At 37.6% G+C, this 22,247-nt stretch overlaps 1 protein-coding gene across 1 annotated transcript in view; it reads left to right on the plus strand.

The window, feature by feature from the left end:
* Positions 1-22,247, plus strand: part of LOC136786346 (ankyrin-3-like) — a 106,305-nt gene that overhangs the window by 79,095 nt on the left and 4,963 nt on the right. Inside the window, exons 2-4 of the mRNA XM_066996575.1 lie at positions 9,063-9,164; positions 20,335-20,433; positions 21,765-21,864. Coding sequence (XP_066852676.1) covers positions 9,063-9,164; positions 20,335-20,433; positions 21,765-21,864 — 301 coding nt within the window. The remainder of the gene's footprint in view (positions 1-9,062; positions 9,165-20,334; positions 20,434-21,764; positions 21,865-22,247) is intronic.

The following is a 22,247-nucleotide window of genomic DNA, read 5'->3' on the forward strand; positions in this document are numbered from 1 at the left end:
ACATACCATAATCCTTGTTGTTTCTGGAAATGACAAAATGATACTTTCATTCAAGTTTATTAAACCCAAGTCTTTTTTTTTTTTTTTTTACTTTTTTTCTTTGTTCTTTCTCTTTTTTCTTTTTTAATCCAGACTGTGTTTTCCAGATGCTTTTGAGATTCTATTTTTACATTCCTCCTGATCAGTGTAACTTAGACTTGCACACATTGTTTCCAAGCTGGGATTTATACCAAAATGTTTGTTTTTAAGGACATGACTAAGCCCAGTGGGACATCAGGGATAACACGTGCCTGAAGTTCAGCTAGTACTGAAGTGCTGTTCTAGATTAGGACCCTGTTATTGATGTTGCTTTATACTTTAAAATGAGTATGGATTAAAATAACATATCATTTCAAATACAGTAATTTGAAGGAAACTCCAGCTGGGTAAAAAAGACTTCTATTCTTTTTCATAGAAAACTGTGCAGTTTTGCCTCAGTTCTCACAAATCCTTCATTGAAATAGTAAAAGTCAGCTGGCAGTGGGTCCAGTATGTCAAATTAACGAACGTTGTGGGAGGACTCCTACAGATGTCTGTGGCAGTTAAGTGTCATAAAGGGTTTATAGAAGACATTTGCTTCTTGGCTCAAGGAAGGGTTGATTTTGCATTAGTTTTCTCTTCCTCTTTTGCTGCTGCTGTTTCTAATATTGGCCCAAACTCAAGAAAACAGTTAAGCATGTATCCATCCTTTAGCAAAGAACTTGTTTAATTTGAGATCTATTGGACCTAAAGATGTGTTAAAAAATAAGCTAAGTCTGAAGCATGATTTGCTGAATGTAGTCCTTTATTCTTCCCCTGGTTAAACAAGCCCAAACTGATTAAACATTTGTACATTCCAGTGGAAAGAAAAGAATGGCTGGAAAAAAGGTATTCTGCAAATGCTGGAATTTCAAAAAGGAGTTTGCAAAGGAATTGAAGGCGTTTCTGTGTAACGACGAACGTAAAATGAAAGTCATCCCTTAAAATAATTGGGAATTCTCCCATCAATATGGGAATAATGGCATTATAACACAATTGTAATTTTATAATGGATGTGCATTGTAATGCATTCCTTGACTGGGTTTTATTTTCTTAGCTTCTTCTTTGCAGCAGCTCTTTCCACATCCGATGATACCAGTGAAATTCATTTCTCAAGGACAGTCTAAGTCTTGAATATCGTTACACATTATATCTTCTTTTGGCTGCAGCCTCTTTGTCTCTTGTCTGGCTGCAGCCATAAGAAAGCTTTTACCATTATGTATAATAGATGCAATAACATTAATCTTCCCACCTACTTTGGCACTGTATAGTCTTGGCTCCTACGTGTCCTGTAGCAGGTCTAATGAGACAGTACTCACCTTGAGGAGCACAGGAGTGAAAGGGCCACCTGTGAATCCCATCACCTCTAGCACAGCCACCTGTACTGGGCAATTGGTTTCTTAGTTTAAATATGTGCAAACTTGTTTTTGATTTGAAATCAATGAATGTTTTAATCCGAGGTTGTATATAGTGTATAGCACAAAGGCTTTTTCTTTACTTGCGGCTATTTCACTGTCTTGTTATTACGCAGCACCTTTTGCTATAAGTAGCAATAGTCTTTTTTGCAAAGTTTGGGCCCGTGTACGTGCTGTGTGCAATGCTACGGGGAGGGCAGCTCTAGCCACGGGGCCAGCTCAGTGCCAGCGAGAGTCATGCCATCTTCTCCATCTCCTTCATAACTTTCCAGGATTAATTGGTTTAAATATTCAAACTGCCTGAAATTATTCATGTGCATATGTACTTAAAAGAATATTTATATTTTCCCAATTTATAACCATCACCACCAACCTAGACAGATAAGTAAATGTGGTATTTATTACATGTACTTAGACCCCTGGGATTAAAATAATCATTTTTTTGATGTTGTTAGCAATATCTTGATAGAGGATATTTGGCTTGCTAGTGATCTTTTGTCTCTGAAGGCTTGTCTTCCTGTTTGTACTTCATTGTTCCTATGATTCATTTTCTCTCTCTGAAAAAGAAAATTATCAGGTTACTTTATTGTAAGGTCAATTGTATCTTTTTTCTGGGCAAGAGGACAGTTTAGCTTCTGAAAGAGACATATGTGTTTAGTTAAGACTGTCATTTTAGATCTGTGGGCTTTTTAGTTCAGTGGTTTATTAACAAACTCTACACAAGCAAAGGTACGTAGCAAGATGAATTAGATCTAAAGTACTTTTACACGCTTGAATGGGAAAAGCTATGTTTTTTTTTGTTAAATTGTTATAAGGAAATAGGGCATGTTCATCCAGAAATTGAGATACTGTAATATCTTTAAGACCTGACATTTAATCTATCTTCCTTCATGTCTTTCCGCAAAATAACAGAAGGAAAACATACTTAGCAAAGGAAGTGGCCTTGAAAGTAAAGCACAATTGTATTTCTTTTCTTTCAGATGATGAACATTACTTTGTTAAAAGCTGGGGAAAGTATGTTTCCACTACTGTTATTATCTCATTAAAAACATTTACGAATTACCAAAAAGATTTACAAATGCCATTGCAAGTGCAAGACTTAGCTCATGTTTTAGCATAAGTATCAGAACTGCAGTCTGAAACTCTGTTGTGATGGTTTAGTAAAAGAAAAGAGAAGAAAAGAAAAAGCCTTTGTAGCCTTGCAGTCATAGCTGCATCTTAGGCTTGTAATTCACAAAATCACCGCTGTTCTACTGCGATGTCCTTCGGATGGCAGCAGCACTTTCAGGCCAATATAAAAAAAAAATAAATCAGGGTGCAAAAGATGAAATATGAGTAGCTGGCAAGGTTTACAGAAAGCATTTCCTGAGAAAAAAACATTCCTTTTCAAGTCCTATCTTTTTACATTTGGATGCTAGTATGGAAAAAGCGACCGTACTGGCAAAAGATACGTATGTGACAAATGAGTTGGGTCATGGTAACACCTCATCTGTGTTGCTTTGTGGAGTTGCACCCAATTAAACCGTGGCTGGTTTGAGCAGATGGTTGCTGAAATCCGAGAATAACCAAGCCAATTGGGAAAAAATTTAGTGGTTGCCTCAAGGGTACAAGCAGAAATTGAAGCTCATAATAAAAAAAATAATGGAATGTGTTCACATTGCTGTCATTTTTATTTCCTTGTGTCTTTTAAGTACTGAATAACATCAAGAAGCCACAAAAGTCTGAGTTTAGGTGACACAACTTTCCGTCTGTGGTGGGCTGACTTCTCAACCCCAGGCGTTACCTGAATATATTAACATGATGAGTCACCAGTCAATTAAGAGCTTTTTAATGAAGAAAAAAGAGTTAACAAGCCTTCAGCATTTTACTAATTATAGAAACAGCTGTTGAACAAACACCTCCTCACTGTTCTGGAGTTTGTAAATGGCATCAACAGTCAGATAAACCTGAAGATTGATGCATTGACTAATTCTGTTTTAATGCTGGTTTTATGTACAACAATAATAGAGGGTTCAATTTAACGTGGACGTTTTTATAACTACTAGTGGTTTGAACGTCTTGATTTATATAATGCATGCAAGTTAAAATCAGTTTTTGCAGGGCCGGACTCTTCAAAAATTATGGCTGGTTAAATTTTCTCCATAAAATCAAAGTAGAATGTCACAGAGTGCATGCTTGAAAGGTAAGTTTAAAAGGGTTTTTCATTTTCAGATACACACTTCGACACGTACAAAACTTACACAAATCAGAAATGCTAAATTAAGGTGTAAAGCTATTATTTGTTTACTTTGCACCAGTTTTGACTTCTGTTTTTCATGTCATTCAATTAATAAATGTTCAATAGGTTTTGTTGCTTGACTGTTCTAGCATGGAGATGTTTGTGGTTATGGATAGGCATTGGTTCATTCTCCTTATTTGGAGAAAACAAAAATAAAAGCCAACCTTCCGGAATAATTTTGCTGTAGAAATGATTTCCAAGGACTATTTGGATGGTTTGAATAATGCTATCATGAAAGCAGTTTTCAGTTACAGAAAACTGAAGGCTCCTATGCCCCAATCTTTTCTTGTTAAGCACGAAACTGTTTTTTACCAGGAAATCTGAATATATTGAGAAATACCTAGGAGTTCGATACAGCATATGACTTCAACACTATGCACCATGATTTATTTTTACACATATCTATAAAATGCATTTGAGAAGCAGGCGCATGGTATGTGCTGTAAGTGATGTGGTATGCTGAGCCAGGAATGGCAACCAGAGTGAGGACAGAGGACCCAGAAGGGAAGGTTTCTGGCTATTTGAATATAAAACACTGATTTCCATATGAGTTTTAATTACTCAGACTCTCTGAGACATGTTTCAAATTCAGGCAATATTCTGGCATTGCAATTAGCGTGAAAGAAGTTGGATCCACAGCATTTTTAAATCAGATAATGTGCATTCTGTCCCTTCTCTCTTACATTTTTATATGTAATGTCTGACAGCTAGCTACTTATAGACAACACTTTTGCTTTCTCCTTTGAGAATACCTAAGGTTACGATGACTTTCTGCATTATAGCTTATTTGTTTGTAGTGTTCTGGAAAATTCTCATTTCTGGCTGAAGATAATTTATCCTCAGTCAAAAGTTAACAAAGAAGGAAAGGTTGGACCTGGTGCTTAGGGACATGGTTTAGTGGGTGACATTGGTAGCAGGGTGATGGTTGGACCAGGTGATCTTGAAGGTCTTTTCCAACCCTAATGAGTCTGTGATTCTAAGGTTAACTTAAAAGATAGTCATTAAAGACTTGTAGTACTCTCTCACTGCAGTTGTATTGGAACATTGCTTTTTGTTGTTTGGCCGGTTTTGTTATTTCTTTTTAACAATGTCTATTGACCTAGTCTGTCAGCAATATTTGGTATCTGTAGAGCTGCAAATAAATAGCCCAGATTCAGTCTTGGTTTCTGTGAAAAGAAATTTCTCTATGTGCCCTTCAGAAGTTAATGTTAGCTACTGTTAATGGCGCATTTTTACCGTATAGCTTAGGTGTCTCAAAAAAGTACATTAAAAAAGCTTGCTACTTCAGCCAGGTTGTGGCTTTGTTCCATAGTATAAAATACCAGGTAAGTATTATTCAGCCCTCTGTACCTTGTTCTAATAGCATGTTAATAACATAGTGATTAAACTGCAGTTTTAGTGGCCCCATGTAAACAAAGTGGTCCCTAACTCGAATGATCTGAACCCCAAGGGATATGCCGAGATGCCAGCTGAGACTTTGCAAATCAGTGTGTTAATATCTGAATTTCCCAGATCGCCAGCTTCGCATGTTCAGGGGCTTGCTGGTAGCTGCTTACCACATACTTTTGTTCTGTAATCTTTTCCTTATTAGTAGAGTGCTTGCTTCTGCGTATGACTTGCATATAGGTGTATAACTCCTAAAAATCTCAGAGGTGTGTACACAGGGAGAGATGATGTGTTAAATATCATAGGATGCAATGGATTCTGGCACCGTGTTTTAATTTTCTTTCTTGTAAGGAAGTATTTTTGAAAGACAGTTTGTTGGCAGTTTGTCTTCACCAGCCAACAAGCTAATGAAGACCAGTATTCCAGCTTCTGTGCCACAGAAATGCATCATGAATTCAAGCAAAAATCTGCATTTACGGAAACAAAATATTTCATGAGATTACTGAATTAATTGGAAAAGTCCACAGATCACAAATCATGGGTTCCTAGTATGGTAAAACTATAGAAAACTGCTGCTGCTGACTACTGAGACAATTTTCTCAAAATGGATTTGAATTTGTGATGTGCCAAAGTGAGTAAATTGCTGAGAGCGCAGTCCTGACAAAAATGCTTTTTGAAGACCTTGATAGCACAGGGAAAAGGAGAAACTGCCAATGACCTACTGAAAAATCAGAGCTGACAACCAGACCAGGAAAGAAAATAGAGATATGAGTTACTCCTAACTTGTAGGATTTCCAAGCTTTAAAACACAGTGTTGAACCTTTGGATGCTCCTTCAGCTGTCAGCACTCACTGATATTTGTGCATGAATTTGTATGTGAAGCAGCTGAACTGCTGCTTCGTGTCATTTAGTTGTGTGTTCAAGTTTGATTTAAATAAGAACATCATTTTTGTATGGAATAACATGACACCCTAGACGATGATGGCTACCCTAGGACACCCTAGACGATCTGAGACACTGTGGTGGAAATGTCATGCAAGACAGGCTGTAAAAATGCCAGGCATGATGAGCTCGCTTGCTTCCTCTGTGCCATAGCTTGATGTTTTCCATTGATTTCTAATACCTTTGCTTGTTCAAGAAATAAAAAAGAGAAGAGACCTTCTTTGTCATTTGATACAGTCTTCACTGACCGTCATACTCCTGACTGTTAAGTATTTGGCTCTGCGTAAGCACGTGGTGATGTTTTAGGCATCAGTCATGTTGGGTGTGTTGTCAGTTGCTTTGCTTACACTTTTCATGAGAGCCTGTGAGGACCTTTTGAAATAGGATAGGCAGGACTATAAAGAGAACAGTCACAATTATATTCATCTAATATGATATCAGTACGCGTTACCTTGAGAAAGTATATTTAAAAAGAAAAAAAAGATAATGTGGTTTGGTATTTCCGAAGGCACCTACAAGGAGCATCAAGATCTCGTGTTTCACTGGGATTTTAGCAATCTTATTGCTCTTCTCTCCACTGTTAAGCACTATTATTTCACAACGAGAACATACACAGCAAGAGATGCTTCTTATAAAAGTTCCTGCGCAGGGGGTTAATCTTGTACAACTAATTCGTAATAATTCTTCACATAGACAAGAAGTGTATGTTCTGCATTTTGATCAACACTCGGGTGTAGGCAATGAATCCTGAAGTGATGTGCATTGCAGTAATTTTGAGATGACAAAAGTATGCATCAAGGAAATGAGAATCTACTTTGAAAGTGCCGTTTGGATCTTCTTAGGCAGGAACAAATGAAATATATTAATATGGTCCTAGCTGCCATCTGAGCTTCTAGCAATAATTGGGAGCTTAAGGTTAAGTAACATGCCTTTCATGTTACTCTGGGAAAGAAAAACAAGCTCTGATGTATTTATCTGTAATAAAAAAGAAGTTGTAAATGTTTGTAGTGTCATTCTCCCTTAACAACCTTTAATAGTATAAAAACAGACAATTTCAGGTTTGGCATGTTAATTTGTTGTAGTAAAGTATGATTAAAAATGGGACAAAAGGTAAAATGTGTGTCCTATTTAGGGCAAAGATGCGTTTCCCATTGATATCAGGAGTGTCAGAATTTATCTCATGTGCTCTGGTATTTGATCGTGGTTAACATTTTTACCAACGTAGTTGGTTTTTCAAAGACATTTAAATTTCGAAATACAATTTTGTATTTGTGTGTGTATGTGCGCGTACACAACATAGGAGATGGTGCGGTGCTAATAGTTATTCTTCAGCCTTAAATGGGATTTCCTTCAAGAGCCTGTTGAAATACGCTCCTATGTCAAGCTTCATCGAAATGCTTGATTGACTCCAGCCTGAAGCTGCAAGAGGTTTCTGTCAATGTGAATTCCTGTGCTACCTTTCTCTTCACCCCGCTGCGTGTTTAGGAGGACGGTCTGTTTTCTTAACGGTAAAAGATGTGGAAAATGTGCTGAAGTTTGCTGAAAGGAATTTAAAAGGAAATATTTTTGTCTTGGCATGTAGCGCAGTTGTAAAAAAGAATCATTTCGTGACATCCATCTGTTGCAGATTAAAATAGGTTGGAATCAGTGGCTGTGAAGTGAGTTCATGCAGTGCGATAAGCAGGGCAACCAAAATACATGCACTGGAACGGATCGGGTGACCAAAAGAAATTGCTTTGTCGATCAGTATTAATAAGCTGATACTGGGAGGCTTTCAGGGTATTCTCAGGATGCAAAAGAGCGATTTTCCTTCTGGCAGGGAGGTGAAGTAGACAAGGCACCTCTAACCACGTCCCCACTGAGCAGCCTTGCCCGCCTTCTCAAACCCACTCCTACTGTTTACTTACTTGAAGTATGAAAGCCTCTATGTCTCTATGTGCATTCCCAAATGCTTATTCTGTTCAAATATCACCTCTGTTGCACAACTTCTTGTTCTCCTGGAATCAGCAGTTGCATTGATAGCCAATTCACCTGCATGTGGGTTTGCACGTGGGTGAACACTGACGTGCGTGCTGAGTTCAGATAGCCAGTGCGATTTTGTGGCATTGTGGTACACAAAGGTGAGAGGGCTGAAACATTTCATGCTCCCTTGCTTAACGGTACATCCCAAAACCTAGCTCAGAAATGAAAACGTGGTTGTTTTTTTTTTTTTTTCCCCAACCCATAAATGCTAAAGGGACTTTGAGTGTGGATTTACGAGTGCAGGCAGTTTATGAGCAAGCATGTTTGCCACATTATCCTGGATTTAGATATTCAGGCTTGAGTACTTCATCCGCTTTGTTCCATGGTTAGCTACAGTTGCAGTCCTGCTCAGTTTTGTGTTTTTTTTAAAAAAATTACATATTTTTTTACCCATTTATCATGTCCCAGTTTGCGTCACAGCTGATAAAGTCTATTCACTGGAATTTTTTTGCTCTTGGATATTATTTTTTTCTCCAGTACATGCCACTGTGCTAAGCCAGTGCATTTGCATGAACATGAATTGTAGTGATAAAACTTCGTATGCCAAGTACAAATCCAAAGCCAACATATGTTTTGTTAAGTATCTTAACCAATAACAACAGGTTAATTCTTTTCCTGAGTTTTGAGCACATATGCAGAAAACTATGCCTAGGAAGTTTGATACATTTTTTTTCTTATTGTTTAATGTGATTTACTATGATTTCTGTCTTGTCATTGCTTCTTCCTCAGTTTTGAACTTCAGCAATTATTGCCCTTTTTTGCTCACTCTGGCAGGTTGGCAGTTCTTTTGTGCCAGTATTGCCCTGTTTAGGTATCTGTATGTTAATACAGATGCAATATAAAGTCTTCACAGTATTTATTAACCTGCAACATAAAATGTGGAAACCTTTCACTGTGGTGAAACTGTGGTCTCTTTTAAGCAGGAGCTAACTAGAGATGTTTTTCTTCTTGTGTTTTTACAGTCTGACAGCAATGCAAGCTTTCTCCGAGCTGCCAGAGCTGGCAATCTGGACAAAGTAGTGGAATACCTGAAAAGTGGAATAGACATTAATACATGTAATCAGGTAAGATATTTGAAGGACACAATTTCACAAGAGGGAAGTGCAGGACCCCCAGTGCCAAACCTAGTTTTTTCAGGCTAGATTATTTCATATAGATGTTTTGATTTATCTCAAGCTATGTTTTCAGGCTTGTTCTTCAGTGGGATTTTCCTATAGAAAGCTGTCAGTGCCTATAGAATTGTGTTGCTGTTGTAAAGTTTTGCATAAACCTTTTTGGGTTCCTCTTTCTTACTAGTATCCTGCAGGTTTGGATATATACGTTAGTGGAGTACCTGTAATCAAAATTTAAGGTATGTTTTGGTAGTCTGATGCGAATGGACCTAATGTTGTGAAGTTCCATTTCTAACTGCAACAGTGAGCACTATGTATATTCCTCAGAATACTCAAGTTACGCAAAAACGTTTTGTTCTAGTTGAGGAAGTTGCTATGTAGTATTCTTCAGATACAGGTAAGTACAATGAAAATAAACCTGGATATCAAGTTGAAGGTTGTCAGTATTTCTGGCTGGTTTCTTTATAGTTAGGTACCGTGTAAATGTTCTGAGGCATCTGCGTCTTGCAAAATCCACCTCGCTCCTGGTCCTCTTGGTTTTGTATTGCTGTGACAGAGTAAGATTGAACACTGTCTGAACAGCAGATTTGGAAAGCTGAGGCCCACCCGTCGTACAATTTTTTTCCCCTATACTGATAGTCTCATTCTTTTGTTTGTTTGGAGAATTGGGACTCTGCTGACATTCACATTTTTTTTTTGCACTGTTAGATATTGCTTTTTTGTTTAGTGTATCCATTTTAATTGTAATGAGACATGGGTCCCCAGGTAACGGGCAATGCCTCATTTTAATGAAAGATATTATTTCCTCCAAAGAATTTGAATCCCTAATATTGGTTGGTAATCAATAGGTATTGCAGCACGTAAGCAACCATCCTCTGCTCATCTGTCAGATAGCTGTGATTAATAAATTCCGCAGCATGCTAGCTGTCAGGTTTATGGTTTTGTTTTGTTTTAAGCTATTTTGAATACTTCTTTTCTAGCATCTGCATAGCTGTAGGGGATAATTTAAAAGAATTTTGTTGCAAACATTTGTCTGAAGGACAGTGTGGACTGGCATTGTTTGCAGAGCCAAGGAAGAAATTGAAAATCATGTAATGGTATCCTAATGCTTATGTGTGAAGACATTGCTTGAAAGTTTTAAAGGGAGGTGTGCTTGAAGGAATAATAAAAGTGGAACTGATTGAGACTAACAGTATCTTTTCAGGCAATAGTTTGCAAAGATGAATGTGTTAGTGTGTGACTAGATTTCTAATTTGAATTGCAAAAACATTTTTCAGTCACCTAAAGAAGTTTCTGGTAAAGATTTTCACACTTGTTGTATTATTATGTTTAAGCATGGGGGAATTTTTAGAGTCTGGGGTTTCTGTCATACCTAAAACAAGAGTTGTCTTCCAGGACATGCTCTCATTGATATGATAATGATGGCAATAACTTAACAAAGAAATTATAGGTTTAAATTTGTAACAAACTTAGAATTTTGACTTTTTTTGAAATAAATTATTCTGGCACTATTTGCAATATGTTGATACGTTTTTCCAAAATATAGAAACAGTCTATGTTTTCAGTTTTATACTTAGTTTTTCAGGGCTTGTTATTGCTTGGATTGCTCATTAAATGAATACGAATGCTGGGGAATGGGCTAGGAATTGAATAATTCATACCAAGGAGAGCAGATGTTAGCAAAATAAATCATTAAATTTGCACAATATCTGTGAATTTTCTTAATGTATTTATATTCAGAACATTCAGTTAATATTTTAGTAAACAAATTTAGAACCTCATTATTTACGTGTACACAAACTCTTAAAATTTTTTTTTTCAATTTTTTTTCTATTTTATGGTGAAAAGTACCAACTAAGCATCACTTGATAACCTAAAGACAGAAACATGGTGGAAAGTATGTATTTTACTGAAGAAAAGAAATGTAATTCCATTGTTGTTCAGCTCTAATGAGGGCTTCCTTTGTCTGTTGGCTATTTAATGCTGAAATTCTATGGCCTTCACAAAAGTTTAGAAGGATTTTTTTGCAACTGCGTAGTTAGTGCATGACCTCAGATATTTTCAGTGGGTTCTAAAACACGTCTTCATTTTCAAGTTCAAGGGAAGCAGCAGGAGGTTTAGTACTCCTCAGTGCCAGTCTTCTCCCCTAAGAACATTTGCTGGAACTGTAGAGGTAATTGTTTCACCAAAAGCAAGATAAAATCCAATTCAAATGTGCACTCCCATGGTAGAAACAGCACAAGGCAGCCTGGGCATTATAGAAATATTGTATGCTAGTTTATCACATTGAAAGCAGTATGGTCAGCCCATTGATTGTCCTTAGCCTTTAATCACGCTGTCCCACGTGAAGCACCTGATCCCCAGTGACCTGGGGTGCGGAAGTCTGAGGCTTCCCCTGCTATTTTTGTGAGATGTCAGCCTGCAAGTAAACATTCAGTGGGTAGTATTTTTAGCTGACCAGCTAACCTGTGTCCAAGCAGATTAACATCTTGAAGCTCAGTTGCAGAATCTCTAGTCAAATGATAATTAGCACTGCAATCCTGATTACCCTCAGATGGTTAGAATAGCCGTGATTTTTATTCTTTTTTCAAAAAACAGTTTTGGAAAACTGTAAACTCAAATATGCTTTTAACACTATTTAGATATGTTTTTATTGCTGCTCAATGTTCTCTATAAAATAAATTGTTTTAGATATGGCTATAAAAAGGTACTTAAATTTTGTGCTTAAAGTGCTACCTCTCCCTTCCGAGAAATTACTAGTACTGTAAAAACACACTATTAAGGTTCCACCATTGATGTGACTGCAACGCGATAGAACATTTTAGATTGGTTCTTTTATAACTCTATTCTATAAATCCAGTTACTTTTGCTTCATAGCCCAGGGATCTAAGTTTGCAATGAGTGACTAGTACTATCAAATTTAGTAGCATGGTAACTGTGACTTAAAATAAGTATGCAAGTAAGTGTCTGCAGCAGGCCTGCAAAATGTCTTGACATTCGAGTGAAGTCAATGGCATTTCTTTGAATGGGGATTTGAGAGCTCAAGCTTTATGTGAACGCCTTTCTCCTAACTAAAAGTCAGATTTGATCAAAATGACCACAGACTGGACAATGCCTAGAAATTTGCGAAGTAAAATTGCTTCTAAATATTGTTTTGAAATAACATGAAAATGAGTAAATCATTCAGTCGAAATTTCATATTAGCTCTACTTTGTAACTCATGCCTCATGCGATGGTCTAAAATGTCAGTGCCCCAGGTGAATAGAAACTTCAGAGAATGTTTATGTTCATAGCCTGCAGCATCAGGTTGAACGTGTTGACAGCACAATTTATTCTGTTTTACTGCAACAGTGAAAAGAGCTGTAAAGAGGAAGCATTCACCTGGTAAAAAGCATTTATTCAGGGAAAGTTTGGGAGCCAAGGAAAAGACTGAACACGCTACTGCATTATGTTATGTTCCAGTTTGAAATCTGATGTCCCAATACGAAGTTATCGGAACACCCTGTGGTTCTCCGGTACTACCCAAGCAAACCGCGGTCCCAAAGGCCTTGTCCCAGGCTGTCCACCATGTTGTGCACAGCTTATTCATGGCACCTTGCTAAAGGACACAATCAAACAAACAAGAAATACAACTCTTCTTTAATAGCCCATGGCACAAAATTTGTGTTGTTTCAGGAAGTTTCACTCAGAAAAGAAATAGCACAAGCCATGTCTTTGGGCCCTGGTGCTCTACACGGGCCCAGGAGAAGGCCTAGGGGCAGGTCGGGCCTAGTGCGGGGTGCCCAGCTTGCTCTAGGGAGACCTTGTGCAGACCGAATGTAAGCTGTGCTGACAGGAATCTGGGGCGGGGGGATACCTTTTAAAAGTTTTTTCGTATTCTCAAATTCTTTAGATCCTTAATTCTTTGGTAAATTACCTACACATTTATTTTAAAACTACATTTAAATCCTAATTAATTTAATTTAAGAATGCAGCTTTCCGCTAGTCTGAAGAAGGCTGTTTTCCTGCACTGGAGCTTTATACTATCCAAAATTTTATGTATACCACCAAGAAATCCTCAGTCAAATTCCTTGCCCCTTTCTGATACATGCTGACATTCAGACTTAGAAAAAGCATGCATTTAAAAAAAAAATATTGCCGTTGGAGAATGTCAGATAATGCTGGCTATGATGGTGAAATGTCAAAACTAACTCAAAAAGCCCATGATTGTGGACGCTGTTCATTTCTGGAAAAGAGTAGATGGAAGAATAAGAAATGAAATGATCTAAAATATTTTGAGACATTATCTTCCTTGCTGAAGAAAAGCTGCAGATTATTACAGCAGGCATATGTCAAATGGAAGTTAGGATATAAAAGTGAGAGAGGTACTGTTTGCTGTCTGCGTCAAAGAATTTAATGAACAGGAGAAGAACTGGGGCTTTACATGTGCTCCTTATTGAAAACATACAGAGACAATCTTTTCTTGCTATCTAGAAGAAAGTTTCGTTAAAGGACCTCCTGTCAAGAAAACGCTTGCTGTGTTACAGGGGACAGAAGCTGGTAAACTTCAAGGTATGCAGTTACGAGAGATTAAATCTAGACCTGAGTTCTTTTGCTCTTCTCTCAGAAGTACTTCTCAAAAATATTTTTGAATACATCCAATAAATTTTAAGTCTTAGCAATAAGCAACAATATTAGCAAAAAGACTCAACCTCAGGACAGAGAATATTTAACATGATAATCACTTGGAAACATCAAAAGTTTTTTAGTTTTTTCTAGTGTTCATTTTCTCTTGCTTGCTTAGAGCAGAGCATGACTAGGGTTGCTGTAGATTCATCTTCTTTGAAAAGTAGCTCCCTTCTGCAACTGGCTAGCAAAGTTCCTCTTTTGTAAGGGCATGTTAACAATATTGTGCAAAGCAGTGGCTTCTTATACATTGACACCTTATAAGTGAAATCAGAGCCAGATAAATGCAAGCACAATATGTAAATGCAAAAGAATAGATGCTGCATAATTTCTTATAAAGAATAATATCTGATAAGATAGAATTAATATCTGAAAAGATAAAGCGTTCCTGGATGACAGATGATGATACCACCGCTAACTTTTAGAATCTGTGGTTTTGCATTGAGGTTAAGATCAAAGCTGGTTTTATACCTGCGTTTATCAGGGTAAGAAAAAAAAAAGAAAAAAAGTTTGACTGGTGTGCAAAAAAAAGTAAAATCTTATATTATTCAATAATTAATATTACCTGACATCTGGGTTGACTCAGGAATTTTCTACACTATGTGAAGTCTTTTGAGCTTTTGACAAGCAGTACAAAATGGAAAATATTAAAATAATCCCTTCAGACCTATAAATAAAATTAATATTTGGAATGCCTGAGCTCTGGTAAGCTAGGAAAAGCTTTCCTCTGTCTACTGGATAATCTGTTTCCCTGAGGACATTGATTACTCTCTGGGGTTTCCAAGCACAAAGAATGAACTGTGATGGGCCTCCTACATCGTCAGGGCTAGAGAGCGTGATTTCTTAGCCTTTGCCATCCATTGAGCTCATACAGCCATTTTAGCTTCTTGCAAATACCAGCTCTAGAAATTACAAGAAATTGCTCACAAAGCTGTCTGGAGTGGGTTCACTTAGCTTTCAATTAAGACCACCACCTTCCATTGAATAAGTAAGCATCACTGGTGTGTTTTAAGTTTTATGAGGACTGGAAGCATACTTTTCTTCTAGAGGGTAGGGAATAAGGCATGGCAGCTGCTGCTGAAGCCTCGGTTATTCCTCCTCCTTCAAGGGGTTTGAGTGGGGTCTGTCCAGGTTGTGTCCCAGCAGTCTAAGGGGAAAACCTAACACACTCTGCATACATTACATAAATTATAAAAAAATAAATTACATAGGAAATGTAGTTTATTTTGAAAGAGTGAGGTATCTGCATAGTCTTTAAAACATGAAGCAGTCATATATGCATTTTTTCCTCAGTATAATGCTATTTTTAGACTAGATGCCAATTCAGTAAACAATAAGTAACGTTAAGAATAAGCTTTCCTGAACAGAGGTAACAGAAGAAAATGCTTTCTTCAGTTTTAGCAGTTGTTTATCATATCCTAAATTTTCACAGAGCTATCTTTATAAATGATAAAAATATTTCCCCAGTTTAATTGTTTCCAAAATCCGATGGAATTTAATGTTTCTGAGTATGTTAAATGCAGGGATTAGTCATTACATAATTATGTTTTGTTGAATGCTACCTTCAGTTCATGTCAAGTTAAATTATTATGGAATTTTCCCTTTAATCTGAATTCAAGCACAATTATCTGTTCTGAAAATCATAAATCATTGATATTTCTTTATTTCTGGAGAGATTTAGAAATGTCCATGGGCAAAATTACCTGCCTTTAAATAGTCCCTTTAAAAAAAATCTAGTAATTAGTATTTTATAGGTTGAAAAACCTGATAAGCATTAGAAATATGATTCCCTTAAGGTTATTTTCTATATTTTATGAACCTAGGTATTTTAAGACATGGCTGTTATTTCTCGTTAACGTAGCAAGAAAAACCAACGTGCTTCTGAAGTATATGAATCAACAGTCATAATGTTGGCTAGGAAAATGAACTATGCTTTTATAGTATGCATTTACAAAGCCCTTTTACTTTGGCAGCTCCAAGCTCTAACAGAAATTAGACCCGCAAGTCTAAGGGTTCATCAGCGGTCTGCTGTATTTTGAAAGAGAATTGGTAGTCTGAAATGCAACTTACAGTAATGTTTCCCTGCCTTGTCGTTGAGGTTTGTCAGTTTTCACAGTATTAAAAATTACTTTTCGTGAAAGGAAGAATGCGTGATGGACTTTTGACATTTGTTTTGATTAAGTCTTCTGAACTCACAAGGAGTGAATGCAAAGTCTGATACCCAGAAGAGAAGAGGGCTCACACATTAGGTATTCTGGAGGGGTCTCCAGCTCCAAGGCTTTAAAAACTTAGATCTGTTTGGCTTTTGCTCTCGTTTTGATGGTTTCTTCATAGTTTGGTTGGTGTCTTTATTGCTTGAGTCTCAGTGAGACAGAGCACCAGCTATTAATTACTCCCTCATTTAGCAGCTAACACTCCTAGTAGTGCTAACTCTAGACTGAAGTAGCACTCTAGTCATAATGAGGTCGACAGTATCACTTGTTGATAACTCAGTAGGTTAATTCATTTTCATTAATTTGTAGGCTACAAAGCAACATAAAGGGAGAATTTTCTTAATCTGAAATTATTTTTTCTTTTGCCACCCTCTGTTTTATTTCTTTGTGATATTTTGGGAAAAAACTTCAAAAGACTTTTTGAGCGGAGAAATCCATGTGCAGTTCTCCAACATGCCCTCTCCCAAACCCTTCTAGAAAAGAGCCTGACCACGTGCACTTTTGAGTTGCCTGAGAGATTTATTCAAAGGAGACTATTTGCAACAACCTTAGGCCAATATTTTAAAGAGATGGAGAAAAACATTTGACTTTAACAAAGAGTGTGATGCTGTCTTTTAGTCTAAGGCTGTACTGGTGAGCTCAGATGCCCTCTTAACTCTGTAAGAAGTTGTTGAAACATGTACAGAAGTTAGCACAACCATGCAGACCTTTTAATTTAAAAAAAAAATAATTAAAAAAATTCTTTTAAACTTTCATTGTGTTTGTAAATTATGGTTTGCTATTGGCCTGTTAGCAGATGTGTAAGCTAGTGAACACAACATCAATGGCAGCAACTTGATGGAAGTGTATTATATTCCATGCTTCAAGTGTAAAGTAGAGGGTTACTTTTGTTAATATACATTCTTGCTTCCTAATGTTCTGAAGTATGTAACAGCAAGATACAGGAGAAGCAGAAGCCATTCTTCTGGTACCAGTGCTGATTTTAAATGTTCCTTGAACTGTAGATTGCTCCGGTGCTCTGCCAAGAAGTCACCTTCCTGTGGGGTCAGTTTGCTTTGGGTTAGACAGGAATAGTATAAGCTATTAGTGCTGCTGGATGCAACAGCAATCTGAGTGCTGTGCCAGGAGGAGTAATTGCACCAGGCAGTGGCCTGAAGAACATCCATTCAGTGAGGGTCTGGTCCTGCTGCAGCTCAGTTCAAAGGCAAAAGTACCATGGCCTTCCGCAGGTGATTTTCAGACGACAGCAGTGATACCTGGTGCCAGTCTTCCAGAAAAGAAAGCAACTGAAATTCAGATGGTTTAGAAAGGTTTGGTGATTTTCACTGGACTTCACAAGAAATTTGGAGGCTTTTCTGGTGCAAATATGTAGGGTAACACTAGAAGTGCTGTGAGCAATAGTGGTATGCGTGCACGCTCGTAGCACTCCATGGGATGCAAAATGCCAAAACCTCTAGCTCGGTGGCAGAGGAGAAAAAGGACTGAGGGAATCAGGCTCTGCAGGGAAACGCTTGAACAGCCAAGCTTGTGAGGTTTAGTATTATGTTCTTTTATGAGAGCTAGAATTACAAATGAGCCTCTGGAAAAAAAAAAAGGTAGTTATGGTATATGTCTGCTTTGTTGGGAGGAGCAGCCCAAATGCTGCATGGTTTTGCTCAGCAGACGACTAACTTCATCTCTCCTCCACCCACAACTTTTTGGTAGGCATAGGAGAGAAAAGGGAAGTGTCAGAAACTTCTGTTTTTCTGCAGTACAAGAATGTGGCTGACAGAAACGGAGGAGTTGCATTGGTTAAATCTGAGCTTCCATCATCATAAGTAGCAGGGATCAGCCTTGTGGGCTGGGAAATAATTACAGCACTGGTGCTGATTATGGAGGAACAAAGCTTGCTTTAAGGCTTCAGTTGTGCTGGCCCTTAACATTCAAAGTGCAATGCTTGCTTCTGCTGCTGCTTGGTTTAAGTAATTACAGAATTTGAATGCGTACCATAGGAACTGTTTATGCTGTAGTTTGTTTTTGTAGCCTTTTTACTAGACCTCATTGTATTCATTTTGCTTATGTTTTAATAAATATGATAATAAGTAATATTGCAAAGAAAATCTGTTCAGCAGCATTAGCTTTCAGTTACTTAACGCGGTGGCATTAGATATCTCTCTCAGGGACAAATACAAATATTTCAAGAGTTTGCTTCTGATTTAGCACCAAGACAAGCTTTCCTTTCTCCACAGTCTGCTGCGTGTTAATGCAAGGCAGCAGCTCATTCTGAACTTTCTGCAGCCAGAGGCGTGAGTGCACATAACTTGTGTAGGCCATGCAATGCTTCAGTTTCTGTGCTGTCATTTGTGGAATTCAGTCTGCCTGCAAAGAGTGAAAAAAGGCTGATACAGACCACAGAAGTACATCAGCCGTGTCCAGCTGTAAGGAGTCAGAGTTGCTGTTCATACTCTCTTAGGAAGTGTTGAGGACTGAATTTACTATGTTAGATATGAGAACAGGTCTTTGTTTTCAAGCAATGAGAAGGACGCTGTGTGTTTCCTCACAAAATACTATTTCAAAACTTACAACTGCTGTAGGTAGTAGTTGTGGTTGTTTTATACTCAGCTGAGATTAAAAACAAGGAAGATCAGAGCTGCGTGAAATGTTTTCAGCTTGCAAAAAAAAAATCACTGACATGTACGGTCCTAGTCATCCTGATGGTTATGGTCAACCTCACCACATAAATTTTGACTTAAAATATGTTCTTGATCCCAGACATGGCACTATTGCCAGCCTTGGACTCTGCAGTGCTGTGGTAGGGTTGTTCCTCTGGAGTAAGAAGGATCCTGTTACTGCTGCTTCACCCGCATAATGGGGTTTGAAACCACATTTCCCAGTAACATTTCCGAGCTACCAGGCTGCATAAGGGTATTCTTTGCCTTTTGGCAGCTTCTGAATGTAGCCTTCCTTTAGTTCTTTTGCTTTCCTCACAGCTGCACTTCTGGATTTGACCACAAAATCTGTCCGTATTGCATGAATGTAGAATTAAATGGATTTACTTCAGAAACGCATCTGGATTGGAGTGTCTGCAGCCATTGGACCCACTCCCATTAAATGCCTCCTGTGAAGTGCTAAGTGCTTTAAAATCCCACCAGGAATTACGAGCTCATGCTGCCTCTGAGGATGGGCAAATAAAAGACTAGAAAGCTCTGCTTGTTGATTTCATAATTTAAATATTGTGAGACAAGTGATAAAAGCTACAGAGTGCTCAACTTGCCGCAAGTGACTCAGGTACCTGAGTACCGCTTGTGATGCTTGCAATATGGAAAACAGCAGAGTGCTTGAGGGCAGTGGCAGTATCTGGTGCTGTCACCTGCCTGATGTACTGTGAAAAATAACATAGGATTGTGAAAAATAGGTTGGCAATTCTGTTACAATAGGCTGCCATTTTATATTTTCCCGTGGGTGGAATAGGGATAATAGGAAGAGGAAGATACAGTTTCCATAGCTGGAATTTATAGGAGATAAAGTATCCTATTTAATATGAGAGGGATTTAAGTGTTCATTTTATTAGCTTTTTTTTTTTCCTGAAAATCCTAGTGCTCATTTCAATCATTTTCTTGTCCTTTTTGAATGAGGTTACAAACCCACAAAGTTTAGTGAAGCCCTGCTCATCAGAAACCAGCAGATGTGCTAAGTCAAAGACCAGTACACCTTGCAAGCCACATATAATCCTATTTTGGCCTACTTGTGTGAGTGGTCTTCTGACTGATACCAGTTATTCCAGAGAAAAGGGGGGAGAGTCCAGGGTTCAGGACAGCTACATCAGCCTGGAAGTATCCTAATTCAATAGACACATCCCGTGTAAATTTGTCTAAGTCTAGTGATTTTTCAGTGATGATAATACCTCAGTAGGGACAGATAAAATTACAGAAAGTATAAGGTAGATATGCACTCAAATTTTGAAATAATGGGCTCCCAAGGTGTAGTGGTCCGAGGAAATGTGGAACTATAGGAGAGGAAGGAATCTCTTAGGAGAATTTGCTGGCCGAAAATATGGTTTGTTTTGATGTCTGTTGCTATGAGAAGCTTTGTCACACAGCGCCTTGGCTTAACTAGCCAAGTCCAAAATATCTGACTTATGTAGACAGTCAGCTAGCAGATGTAACAGTATTCCAGCTACTAATCTTCTTCTTTTACCAGGGTAAGGTAGGAACGTGTATCTTCAGAACTGATATTTGTAACTGATATGGCCCTTGTGCTTACAGAATGGACTCAATGCTCTGCACCTGGCAGCTAAAGAAGGCCATGTGGGACTGGTACAAGAATTATTGGAAAGAGGGTCGGCTGTGGATTCTGCCACTAAGGTAATTCACACACATCTGTAAGTCTATTCACAAAAAGAGTAACTCAAATACATGGGAGAAATTTAGAAAAAAATATTAAAGTACAAAATAAGATTATAGTATAAATACTTCATTGATATTTACAGTGCTGTTTCCATTATGGTCTGTGTCTGTGTTCTTGGCTGATGTTCGTCAGTTCTAATTGAAAAGGGGAAGATTACTTATACAATCTGTTTGCAGGGGAAGAATTAAAAAAAAAAAAAGAAGTGATGCCAAATTTATTATTTCCAATGACAATTGAGTGAATATAGCTTAAAACTGTAGATTTTTTTCAAATCTGTGAAAATTGATAAGTGAATATATCGTATCCAGAGATATATGCCCAGTCTTTGCAATAAGTTACTGCCACTGTGTCCCTGTGGGATTCTTTTTTTATGATTGCTGATGTACAGGATCTCCATCAAGGTTGGCACTTGGTCATCAGCTCAAAGTGCTTCTTGCTGAACTTCTTATGTCTGTCACTGATAGAAAAACAGAAGTTCCCTCCTTCCTTCAAAAACATCTTTAAGTCACCCCGCAGTGAAGCTGCTGGTAGAACTACCAGCTTCCAGATGGAACTTTGGAGTTCTGCTTTGCTTTTATGAGCCTTAGGCACCTGGTCTTGATTGTTTAATAAAGTAATTTAAAAAGCTGGGGATGGGAGATTGGCCTGGAAAAAATACAAGACTCTTACAAAAGCAGCTGTCTACCACGCTGTTGCTGTTTTCGAGAGATGTTTTTTATTATGCACTGCGTCTCTTAACTTGAAGTTAACAACTTTCAAAAATACGCATTTTAATTTTATGCAGATTAGAGAACAGGAAAAAAAAAGGTTTATCTTCCACTTCTAAAAAGGACTGATTTCTGTCACTTAAGTTAGATCCTCCTTTTGGGCCTTGTACTAGGAAATCTCATTTTACACGTGATTCACAGCTTGAACTTTAGCATTCCTAGACTCCTTTCAGCTGTATCTCCTACAGGGCATGATCTCTAGAGCTGAATTGAAAAAAAAAAACTGTTAGCCCATATTATACTTTATCTAGAAGTTTTTTCCAAACCCAAACCAAATTCTGTACTCCTTCACCCAAAAGTTATGTTGGGATGTAAGTGTTGAACAACCACTGAAGAAATCTTCATGGTTGCTGTTACCAGTTCTATCCCTTTGATGGTTATGGAACATCATGAAAATGTAAGGTAAAACTGTACTTAAAAATTTAAGGCCTGCATGTGTTGGATATTGTATGAAAGAACTGCTGGTTAAAATGATTCCCAAAGAAGGTAATGTCTTTTGCTTTTTCCCTCTTTTATAACAGAAAGGGAATACAGCCCTACACACTGTATCCTTAGCAGGACAAGCTGAAGTTGTCAAAGTTCTGGTTAAGGAAGGAGCCAATATTAATGCACAAATTTCAGGTACATGCTATTTTCCTTTTTCTCTTCTAAGAGTTATTTGGTGGAATTTAATGGAGTAGATCTGAGTGTGCTAGGTGTTGATTCCAAAACTCTTTTGATGCCACACCTGACCTGGTGTTCACTGCTCAGTAAGTAAAATAAAAGTAAATAACAAAATTATGTACTCATTGTGTGATATATAAACTCATATCTTTGTTGGATTGAAATCTCTTAACAATAAATTGTTTGTTTCAGAAATCCTGTAAAGTGTAGACATATTACATCGTATGTTTTCCTTATATTTGTTTTGCCATAGTGAGGAGCATAAATTCTCAGACTTGATTTATAAAATTGTTTTACGTGGTTGTTTGTGGGCTAGACATTTGCAGATAACTTCCTACTCA

Source organism: Anser cygnoides, chromosome 4, assembly GCF_040182565.1.
Source record: "Anser cygnoides isolate HZ-2024a breed goose chromosome 4, Taihu_goose_T2T_genome, whole genome shotgun sequence".
Lineage (NCBI taxonomy): Eukaryota > Metazoa > Chordata > Aves > Anseriformes > Anatidae > Anser > Anser cygnoides.